This window comes from Melanerpes formicivorus, unplaced genomic scaffold, assembly GCF_026170545.1.
Source record: "Melanerpes formicivorus ecotype bairdi unplaced genomic scaffold, bMelFor1.0.p_v2 SCAF_5, whole genome shotgun sequence".
In the NCBI taxonomy this organism is placed as follows: Eukaryota; Metazoa; Chordata; class Aves; order Piciformes; family Picidae; genus Melanerpes; species Melanerpes formicivorus.
This window is the reverse complement of record NW_027142357.1, coordinates 17467838-17479991: the sequence shown is the minus strand read 5'-3', so window position 1 is coordinate 17479991 and position 12154 is coordinate 17467838. Positions and strand designations below refer to the sequence as shown.

General features: G+C 38.5%; 1 protein-coding gene across 7 annotated transcripts in view; it reads right to left on the bottom strand.

Annotated features, from left to right (window-relative positions):
* The window catches only part of SESTD1 (SEC14 and spectrin domain containing 1), a 55010-nt gene continuing 42856 nt past the window's right edge, over positions 1-12154 (bottom strand). For all 7 annotated transcript variants that reach the window (XM_068138459.1, XM_068138453.1, XM_068138455.1 and 4 more), the window contains 7 exons: positions 11029-11143; positions 9200-9359; positions 6039-6120; positions 5582-5704; positions 4158-4349; positions 2491-2612; positions 1-758 (listed from right to left, as the gene is read on the bottom strand). In XM_068138459.1, coding sequence (XP_067994560.1) covers positions 629-758; positions 2491-2612; positions 4158-4349; positions 5582-5704; positions 6039-6120; positions 9200-9359; positions 11029-11143 — 924 coding nt within the window. In that variant the 3' untranslated portion in view covers positions 1-628. The remainder of the gene's footprint in view (positions 759-2490; positions 2613-4157; positions 4350-5581; positions 5705-6038; positions 6121-9199; positions 9360-11028; positions 11144-12154) is intronic.

Here is a 12154-nt window from a genome sequence, read left to right as displayed (position 1 = left end):
TTTGTATTAGACTTCAAAAAGATGTTTTTTATTAAGCACAAACAGCTTTTAATACATTATCAATACAAATAGGAAAACATCTGTTTAATGAATTTGATATATCAAAGATTTGATGGGCAGGTTGCATACTGGCACAATAAAAATGATCTTTTTGTTAAAAAGCATTTCAAATTAAAATTATAGGGTCAACACTGTCTACACTGCAGGAACTTCACCTGCAGTCTAAAATTACTACATCACCTGGGCATAGGGGGAAGCAAAGTCTACAATTTCATAATATGGAACTCCTAACACTTTAGTTAGCACCATTCAAAGCTTGCATCAGCTGTTTAACTATGAAGCAGCTGACAGGTCAGGTAAAGCTTTACAGCAAATTTCAGTGCAAAATTTACAGTTCCTTTTCATAAGATACTTGGAATCTATGGTTTCATAGCATGTTAAATAATTATGGCTTGATAGATGTACGGTGTTAAGATGCTGAGAACATTTACTTTGAAAAAAAAAAAGATGAGACTTATAACAGCTGTGAAATGCATTTTAATATATTATGCCAATTTCTGTAATATGCAAACACCATGCTGGATTACAAACTGAAGTCCTATTATGAATTCATAGACATGGGTCAGTATTAGCTCTCTGGGGTAATAGCTTCTGGTTGTCTCAGCTGCTGCTTTTTCAGGCTAACTAGCTTCATCTTCTCTCTAATGTGTTCTGCTGCAGAAGCCATATCACTGGGACTCCCAAAATACTGCTCAGACCTGCAAGAACCCAAACCACAAAAGTTACCACTGAAAAGTACAACACAGGTCAAGATACACACGGTTGACACTGTAAAACAATACAGAAAAACAGGCACTTTTCCCTCTTGAAATTTAAGAGCCACGTTAAAAAGGCTTCGCAGACTCAGTGATGAGACTTGACAGCGTATCTTTATGAAATTATTACAAATAATTACAAAGACCCTTTTCATACTCAAAAGATTCTCTTCACAGCAGGGCACTGTTCCACAAGGGCAACTACATACTTCCTAAAACTCCTTTTTAACCTCCTCCTCTGGCTACCTGCCAAGTCAGTCTGGCAGTTTGGAGGACTATGACAATCAAGGAAATCTGTCTATACATGAATCCTGAGGCTATACAACTGCTGCATTATAGAAGCGCTCTGTGAATGTGAATTCAGCCCACATGCTGACAAATTATGTCATCTCTCTCAGACCGAAAAGTACATGTGTCTATAAGTTCATTTCTCCCATTCAAATACAACAAAAGAACAGCTAAAATGTTAATGAAATGACTAACCAAGCTGTCAACAAAAGGAGGATTTGAACAGAATACACATTCCAGCAAAATAACAGGTATCAAGGAAGACTTTGGAAACAGTGGCAGGGCAAATAATTTCATACAGAGCAGGGGGGATAAGCCTAAGTGGACAGAAAAGTTACTTCATGCAGGTGTAGACTAATTTGGCTAGGGAACTCCAATGACAGACTGCATGACAGTGCCCCAGATGACTATATGGGCAAAAGTCTTTCCTAATACAGATTAGGATACATGAGAAGGACAGAGAATAGGAACCTGGATACTTTCAAGAGAATACTAACAAAGTTTGAAGGACTGAAAAGGCTAATGAGAACGCCTCCAAACATTTTATGATGTTTTCTATGTCCCTACATTTCTTAAATTATTTGTGAACCCTCCGTGAATTGCTTGTTAAATGCTTCAAAACAAGAATGTCTAGAGATGATGAGCAAGGAATCCTAGAATTCAGAACACTAGGATCCTACTCTCAGGAAGCGGGACACACAGAACTCTGCTAATATGCAAGAGGGGTCTACAAATAATGTTCAGGACTTAGTCACTCAAGTCTAAAACACAGGTGTATATACAGCTATAGGAGATTTATGTTAGGACTTAAACCTCAAGGTGTGGCAAGTGTCTTTCACTGAGAGCTGTTCCAGGTTCTAAGGTTTGCTTTCACTTTAATAATTACATTAATTTAAAGCATAAGTAACAGTTGCTATTTTTACTGGCTCATTAATATCTGCTATGCCCTTTTTTTTTCCCAAACCTGGGTCCAACCTGGTTTATTCTATTCTATCTTCAGGCACAGCACTCCTTACTAAAGGAAATAATGCACAGGGAATATGATACTTTGTTGCCTAATGCATCTGCCTGATACAATCTCCTACAGTTTCAGTCTCTAATTCAAAACACTAATTTCAGGTCTCATTCTTTACAGTGTGGGATCCTACACACCCACCAGAAACATTCCAAGCTTTGGTGTGAAAAAGTCACTACCTTTCCAAAAGTGAGCATGTTGCCTGTGGAAAGTTTCAATGTGCTTTCTGTGAAAGATGGAAAATAAATTTTGATAAGTATTTGTGGGCTGGTTTGTTAGTTTCAGCAATTTCAGGACTCTTCTGCATGAAAGACTACTATGAAATTTCACCAAAAGAATACTCAGAAGGAACTAGAAGAACATTTTGCATACCCATCGGGATAAACTACAGGCACTGTTAGTCTGTCCAACAGTGACTTCCCAACTGCTTCAATTTCATCAAATTGTTCCACGTCACTAAAAGCTTCAGGCTGCTCTGGACATTCTTGCAAAATCTGTTAAAAAAAAGATATAGAAGAGACAGAATGTAGTTTTTTTCAGTGCCATTAGCTGATAGAGTCAGCATCTTCATTGACACATTTATATAAGATTCATCAAAACACTCATAACTGGAAGAAAAGAAAATGTGAATTAAACTGTATTAAGAAGATAGTCAGGGCTTCCACTGTTCTGTATATCTAAGAGGGAATAATGAATTAGTTTTACTAGACAGCAACAAATATAAAATGCATAAAAATATTAACTTCCATCACGAAATGTACAAGACAGTCATACAAAACAAAAGATACAGAGATAACAGAGGGTCCCTTACAGTTTCAAAACTAAATCCACATCTAATACAGAACAGGTGGGGTAAAAAAAGTCTGAGCACCAGTGTTTCCAGACAGGATTGGGACCCAGTACCACCCAATGCTCGTAATACGGACTGAGATAACCAGCTCTTTCAAAAGTTTATGAACCACTGAATTCCAATTTTGGTACCAGGTAAAATATTTTACAGACATCTGTGGCAGCATATAGATGATATATTTATTTTGTGAACCTCCCATCAATTACCAAAGCCTACAAAGCACCTTTAGGTAATACAAAAAAGAAATTAATACAAGCAAGGAGAACACAAAGCAACTTCACATCTATGCTTTCCTTGTATGACAGAATGAAATAACTGACCATGCACAAGGTGGGCTTTTTTTGCAGTTATATGACATTTTATTGTCAGTACTAGAGATACTCTAAATACCTTTTCCAAAATGTGTCACAGGCCTACCTCTCATTCTTCATTAACAGACACTGTCTTAAATTCAGGCATTTGAGAACTCTCAACATTCCTCCACAGCAATAAGTTGTTAGTGAGCAACAATTATTCCTCCTAACACTGTTGATTGCTCATCCTGCTCTGGCTTCTAGCATCACCCAACTGAGTACAGAACTGAGACAATTGCATATGGGAGTTTAAAACCATACCAAGGCAGAGGTGTGTTCTGAAAAAAAAAAGCCCTTCAAGTGCAAAATACAAGATGCAGTAACACAGAACACTGAAAACTAAATTCCTTTACATAGTTTGTGAGGATATCACATTCAAAAATGCTCACAACTTAAAAAGGCAATACTTCTTTTAACTCTCCAAAGATTTTAAAAGATACCATAGCTTTGTATTACACCTTGCAAAAGCACACAGATCAAGAAGAGTTCCTTGCCTTTAGGAATTAGTCTAAAACACAAAAAGTAATGTTTTGTGATCAATGTCAGAGTTCCCCTCTGAAGAGACAAACCCATATTCTTCCCTGTCCCAGATCAATGCACTTGAACATTAGGGCTGCCATTCTCCTTTTTGTAAAGCAGGCCCTATACAAATATATGTATCCATGCATGCAGTAATTGCATTAAGTATCAAAATTAACCATCAGACAAATAGGATTAAATTAATTTTTCTGCATTTTTAATCTATTGGGGGATACACACTGGCAACTTCCTTATTCTTACACTTTGTTGGCTTAAATTCTGATATGAAATTTTTCTTTTGTAAACACAACAATCACCTTTTCAGCACTTGAATGAAATGCAACAGCTGTTTCCAGTCGGTGTACTCTTTCTTCAGAAGTTATTGTAAACTGTTTCCACACTCTATTAAGTCTTGGAAGCGTATCCCCCGAGGACCTTGAAGTACATCGCAGGGACTGGCACAGAACAACAGTTGCCTGCAGTAACTGTCTCCCATAATCATAAGTACTCTAAATGTCGGAAGAGATGGAAAAGAACACACAAAACCCCTGCATTTAACTTACAAGCTAATTGACATCTTAAAATAACAGTACATGTGTTCACGAATGCTCCTCAGTTTGGGTCCACAAAATATATTGAAGTCATCTGCTCTACTAGAATATGCTGCTGAAGCATGAATAAAACAGAAATGACCTAACAGTGCTTTTTGAAAGAACAATAAAAACGTGTAAGCTCCTGTTGACTGACATTCACACTGGCAGAAGAAAGAGCTTCCTGAAAATTTCAAGTAGCTGCATGAATGATCTTACAAGGGATACTTGATATCTACTGTCAGCAAGGTGACTGTCTTGCTGACTTCACTATCACCACGTTTGTGGACACCCAGCATCTAAGTGCATTGTGGCACATCATTGTAACAACAAGCTACCCTCCTGTCATTATCAGCTCAACATAACCAAAAGAGGACGTCAGCTCCAGTGTAACAGATGCAACTCAAAACCATCACATCTATGAACTGGCAATTTTGAATAAACAAACTCCTAGAAGCAGTATACATCTGAAAAAAGCACCAGAGAACAGCTCAGCTTTCATACTTCCTACTCTTCAGTGACATCTTTCACATGTATCTCACACCTGCTGGCATATTCAAGATTTGCAAACAGGTGTTTAAACATGGCCTATGGCAGCAGCAATTTCAGTAGACTCAGCAGCAGGATTCCTTAGTTGGCTGCTACAGTCAAGAATTAAAGCTGTCAGTTTTGCTCAACCACCAACTCTGCTAGTGCCAAAACTCCTTGTATGAGGAGGACTACCATACACCAACATTCAACTCTATCTGGAAAATTAATAGAAAGACAGGCTCCATCTCATGAAATACCTCAGGAAAAACAAAAGACTGAAACCAAGTGGCTCATCTGTATTTCAGTCTTCTATTGGAGTCTTTCCAATCTAATTATAAAGACTGTTTGAAATATGTGCCTTAAGAAATTACATGTAAAGTCTGTATTTTGTGGTTTGCACTGCCCATGTGAAGCAGATAAACTGAGATAGTAAACTACAGTGCTGCTAATATTGATGGAATGTCAAAACTTCATTAGGCTCATCACTAGTTCCAGCAATCATCAGGTCTTCATTCAAAGATATCAAGACTAACCATTAAGACTAGTAACAGCTGTTCCATGATTGTCCATTAGACCTTCTGAAACTGTACAAACCCCACATTGCTAAAAAAATATTTCACCTGTGCAACATCAACAAACTTTCGATGTTTCTCCAATAGAACTTTTGTTTCTTGAGTATCATCTCCCAATCGGATGTGCGTCTTCAGCAGAGCATCCAAAAGTTCACTTAACCATTCTACTGCCTTAAAAACAGAAGTTAAAAGCATGTAAGTATATTAAATTAAAACAACAAACTTTACAAAAAAAAAAAAAGGGGGGGGAAATTCCAGAAGGGTGAGCTGACTTGAGTAGAAGTATATACTATTGACAGGAAAAAAGTTAGGAGAGATATCATGAACTGGTAGATCATGCACGCAATCACCAATCACTTTCAGTCAATGCTACAGCCTTAATTTTCACAGCACAAATAAAACTACATTTGAGAGTGACAAAAGTACTGTACAATTATCAACACCACAAATTTAACCAGTGCACTATGAAGTCCAGAACGATGAAATTCTGTAGGTATTGCCATACCTGGGCAGCATCCTCTTCACATTTGAATAACTGTACCATCTGAAGCATCTTCAGTCTCCGCACATCAACCATATCCTCACACCTGAAACAACAGCACAAAAAGACTCACCAACACATGTATTGCAGACACACAGAGTTTGACAACGTTTTCAGCAAGCAACGTTTTGATGCAAGTGCTCATAAAAAGCTGATTAAAGCATTTTTGCCCTGCTTACCTTGACCAAAATGTATAATGCTTCACATAACAAATACGTGATAAATAGAACTATGCAACAGAAGCCTCCGAAATCATGAGCCTCAAAATTCATTGCAAGGCTAACCTGTAAGTAGTAGTACTAGCACTATCTACAAGGCCTTCTGTGGTGGTGAAAGAAGTTCAGTTCTCGCCCCCGCCCCCTCCCCCCCCCGAGAAACCACAGCTAACTCAGTCGGAGGAAGAGATGGAAAAGCAATATTTTACAAGCAGGATGAAATGCGATGAATATATACACAATATACAGTATTTACAGTATATACAAAAATATACAGCAAAAAAAGTAACACAGAAGACCTGCCCCTCCCCTCCCACTGGAGGAGGGTCCCCCCAAAAAAACCCCTTTTCCCCCTTCCTCCCTTTTTTCCCAAAAAGGGTTAGAGAGAGAAAAGTTAAGGGGGAAATTCTGTTAGTTTAGAGCATATGCTAAGGCAAGAAAAAGAATTAGTTTCTTATCTCATTAGTCCAAGGTCAGCCAAGCACAGAAAGCCAGCAGCTACCTAGGCAGACAGAGGCAGACAGAAACAGACAGACTGGGCTAAAACTAAAAATCCCTAAGTTACATTGCTACAAATCCACCAATGAAATTCGTTTAGAACTACCTTGGTTTTAACTTTTCACACCAAAACATTCAGCTAGAGTGCTCCAGCAACTGTCTCTTCTTAAAGGCATAGCCTAAACCAGTCACACCTTCCAGCAGCATTTTGTGTTCCTTACCTTGCTGCGCTGGTAAGATTCGCCACACAGATGCTTACATGGCTAAGACAGAGTTTATTTCAACTGAAGTCTAGGCGAAAGCTACGCTTTAACCTAGTTCTGATTTGTACTTTAAGCTGGTGGCAAAATTTTCTTGGTGAATGAAATGAGGACTGTTTGAGAGATGTTAAAACATCTTTCCATTTGTCTTTTTATCAAACATTATGATAATCAAACCCTGATATGTCCTTTGCTGTAACTTGTTAAGAAGCATTTCAAGAACCAATTCATATAAAAACTTATTCTAATTCTTTTGCAAAATTAAGCACATTTTACATTTCTTTCTATAATTAGAATTTTTTAAAAAATTAAAAAAAAAAACTTTTCTTTCCACAGCAAGAGCTAAATACATTTACCAAAATGACCTTTTCACTTGAATTTCTGAGCCTGCTAAGTAGACACAAGATTCAGAGTCCTGCCCAGTGCAAATGGAATTACTGATGTCAACAGTCACCAGCTTAAGTGACTGCAGAAGTCAGTTTGCATGAACCTGTTTTTCCAAACTAACTGCACACAGAAGCACTTCCAAGAATAGTTTGTTAGTGCACTGCATTTTGTACCCTGTCCTCTAGTGCTGTGATGCTTACAGAATGGAAATTTATTGCTCTAATAATGCAAGAAAGTAATTTCTGGGTTCCAAATACCTAACTAGAGCCAGCAGAATGTCCCTAGAAATAAACATTATACTTGGTGCATGATAAATAATGAGAAACATTCAACAGAACTTGAACTGTTGCAAAAATTACTACTGAATGCTACTGAGAGATGGTAGTCTATTGTACTTTTTTGTCTCTCATCCAGGATGAAGAACCCTATTTAATCATACATCATCTGGAAGCTGTTTCATACCTTTCCCTGGACATTTGATTGACTTTTTGATTCTCTAACTGCCTTCCTACACTTATATATCCCTTCTGAGAATACAGACCAGAATTGTGCAACAAGCAAAACATGGCCTACAAATTTATAAAGCAACAAAATTACATTTCCTTTTTAGTTTTCTATTCCTTTCCTAACAATCCTTAAAGTTCTACTTGCTTCTCACAGTACAACTGAACACCAATCTTTCTGAACATTTTCCAATGTTTAACAGCTGCTTCAGAGTCCATTACTATGCATTTTAAAGCTTTTCCTTCTCCCATGTGCATCTTTTATTAGTTCCGAATTCCAACTGCCATTGTATCACACAGTGACACATGCTTACACTAAACTTCCTAAGAAAGCAATTTGTGACTGGTAGAATTAATTCCTAAAGTGAGCAACTTGATGCTCATTAAAGGCACTGAATTCTTTTTGTTCCTAGAGGCACCTTTTTGTTCGGTCTTTGCACTCAAATTTCAGGCACTTCCTATGGAAAGTATTGTCTTAGGGGTTACAGTAGTAATAATGAGCAACTTCATCTAAGTCTTGCACACTGGTGAGTAGAAAAGGAGGCAGGGTTATAGCCAAATACCAGTACTACTGCATTTTCAGGAAAAAATAATCAGCTAGAAGTCTTGGAGAAAGAGGATGATGGCAAAAATCTACCCTTTCACAAATTCAACTCTCCTCAGCATTTCTCCCTACTACAACTTTATTCTCTGCTCTACCTTATTCCAAAACTCACAAACCCCCCACATTCTGATAACTGAACTCTGTGCCTCTGTTTTGTACCCTGTCCCACTGACACCATCTTACTTGTCTTCCTGTCTTCAGGATTGAAAAGGCTATGTTCAAAGGCTAGAAATTGAGAGAAAGGAGAGGAAAAACGAGTCTACACAACCAACACGGAAATTTCAGATCCATCGTCACTACTGTGGTATTATTATACCTTTCATCTCAAACTGCTAACATAAAAGGTGCCTCTTGTATTCATTCCATAACTCATGTAAGAGGAATATATGACTCTTGATGAGCATTTACAAGTACAGGAAAGCACTCAATATTCCACCTAGTACTAAAATACAAAAGGTGCTTGGATTTAGAAATATGCCAGAATGGATTAGGCAGGGATGTTTTTGGACCATTTAAGTACATTGCAAATATGTAAGTTTCTAACACACATTTTCACACGTATGGAATTTTTTAGGAAAAAAATTGACAACATTTTTTCCACACACTTATCAGCACACAGGAAGTCTAGTCATTTAAGACATTTGTGGTTTATTTTTACCTTTGTTTTCTAAGCTGCATGTCTTCCATTACTCCCTGGATATGGTCCACATTTTCTTTGTTTTCAATGGTCACATCTTTTCCATAGGCCCAGGATGCCTGGTTGGATATCTGATCAAGAAGACTTTGACCTTTCTCACGCAAGCCTTGCAAGCCTAAGTCTAATGGGGAAAAAAAGAGAAGGAAGTCTACGTTCACTTTTACATACTTGTTAATTTTTTCCCCCTAAGGAAATATATGACATGCAACAGAATCTAAAATGGAAGGCCTGAAAGTAAAAAGGACATTACTATGTGTCTTTCACTGCCCTTTCCAACTTTTGAAGGATCACTTGTCTATATTAACTAAAGCTTTGGTACTTTATGGCCTAGCTGATAACATGAAAAACAAATAAAAGCTGACAGCAAGTATTAACTTTTCAGCATACAAATACCTCATTAAATGTCTTTCATCCACACAGTTGCACAGTACTCAAAATATTTATCACTGCCAAGCAGTTGCAGCCTAAAGGCTCTTCAATAGCTGGCAGAAGTTACTATTTCATAATACATCCCAAACAGCTGATACATTTTTCTACACTGAAATATGCCAGCCCTTAGAAACTGCTGTTCTACTGTTTGCCAGCTCTATTATCTGTTTTTCTAAAGGAATATCTAGTTTATGCATCAAACTGTTATATTCAAATCACGACTACTTCAGCCATGCATGACCTTCAAAACTCTTTCTACAACACTGTAGATTCCCCCCTAACTGAAATATTCTAGTATATATTCTTGACAGTGTAGCAACCTTAAATCTGCCATATATTGACATGGATATAACCGAAGCTAATGCAAAACACTTAGTACAAGTACTATAAAACTGAATAGGTAACAATCTTAATCCTGGCCTGCATTAAGAATAGTGTGGCCAGCAGGAGCAGAGAAGTCATTGTGCCCCTGTACTCAGCACTGCTTAGGCCACACCTCGAGACTGTGTCCAGTTCTGGGCCCCTCAGTTTAAGAAGGACACTGAGACTCTTGAATGTGTCCAGAGAAGGGCAACGAGGCTGGTGAGAGGCCTTGAGCACAAGCCCTCTGAGATGAGGCTGAGGGAGCTGGGATTCTTTAGCCTGGAGAAGAGGAGGCTCAGGGGTGACCTCATTGCCCTCTACAACTACCTGAAGGGTGGTTGTAGCCAGGAGGGGGTTGGTCTCTTCACCCAGGCAGCCAGCACCAGAACAAGAGGACACAGTCTCAAGCTGCACCAAGGGAAGTTTAGGCTTGGAGTTAGGAGAAAGTTCTTCACTGAGAGAGTTGTTAGGCACTGGAATAGGCTGCCCAGGGAGGTGGTAGAGTCACCATCCCTGGAGGTGTTCAGCAGGGGACTGGATGTGGCACTTGCATGCCATGGTTTAGTCATGAGGTCTGTGGTGACAGGCTGGACTTGGTGATCTTTGAGGTCTCTTCCAACCTTGGTGATTCTGTGATTGAGGGGCAGTTATGGAGACAAAAAGAACATCCAAGTGCAATATTCCTAAGATACTACAATTGATTAGTGGGAGGGGAAAAAAAGTTTCTTTAAAGATAAAGTGCATGATAATGATATAGAATAAATATATATTACGCTTAAACCAAAAACATTTCTAAGTATTTTTCCAGGTAGAACTATGCAGAAAACAGAATAAGCAATTCAAAAGTAACTAGGTGGAATATGACTTAGCTAGGAATCAGAAAAAGGTAATTTTTCTTTTTTCTGTCTTTAAAGGGGGTGAAGGGTAAGTGGTTGGGTATTTTTCTCCTTTAATGCACTCACTAGAATGTATCTGAAACAAAGAAATACTTTGCTTACCAACACTTTTTAATTTTTCTTCCAGTAGTTTTAAAGTTTGCTGAATTGATGCTCCATCTGCTGGTGCCACATCTACACACAACATTCCCAATAAGCCATCCAGTTGCTGAGACAACTAAAATGAAAAACAACAGAAAAGTTATCTTTAAAAGGAAGCTTCAGCTTCAGACAGTTCTAAATGTTTGGAAATCCGTCATTTTAAAAGTTTCTCTGTTCATCACAGGAAATTCAAACCAGGATAAATGACCCATCTGCCTATAAAATTGCAGGAGCATACATCCCTAAATGGGGGCAGGGAGGCAAGGTATGATTATTTTTCATTGACAGATATAGGAAAGGAATAAATGCCAATTTAAAGAAAAACAAAGAACATGGTAGGTACATCAAATTGCTGTTTAATTAACAAAACAAAACAACAAAAACAAAAGAGGCAAAAAGGCATCTTTTTAAGTAGCAACCATTTTCTCTCAAATGTTATTGAAATGTAAGACATATTACAGAATAAAGAATTAACCAGGTTGGAAGAGACCATCATGACCATCAAGTCCAATTTATCACCCAACACCATCTAATCAACTAAACCACAGTACTAAGTGCGCCATCCAGTCTCTTCCTAAACACCTCCAGTGATGGTGACTCCACCACCTCCCTGGGCAGCCCATTCCAATGGCCAATCACTCTTTCTGTGAAGAATTTCTTCCCAATATGCAGCCTAAACCTCCCCTGGTACAGCTTAAGGTTGTGTCCTCTTGTTCTGTTGATGGCTGCCTGGGAGAAGAGACCAACCCCTGGCTGGCTACAACCACCCTTCAGGTAGTTGTAGACGGGAACAAGGTCTCTCCTGAGCCTCCTCTTCTCCAGGCTAGACAACCCCATCTCCCTCAGCCGTTCCTCATAGGGCTTGTGCTCCTCACCAGCTTTGTTGCCCTCTTCTGGACATGTTCAACTCAACATCACCTAATCTGGGGGGTCCAGAACTGGACATGGTACTCCAGGTGTGGCCTAACCAGTGCAGAGTACTTACAAAGCAATTCTCACCTAAAAAGGGGAATTCCAGCTTCCTAGTGTTTCAATTACAGCAAGTGAAGACTCACAGCATTTTCCATGTAACATTATGTTTCTCCCC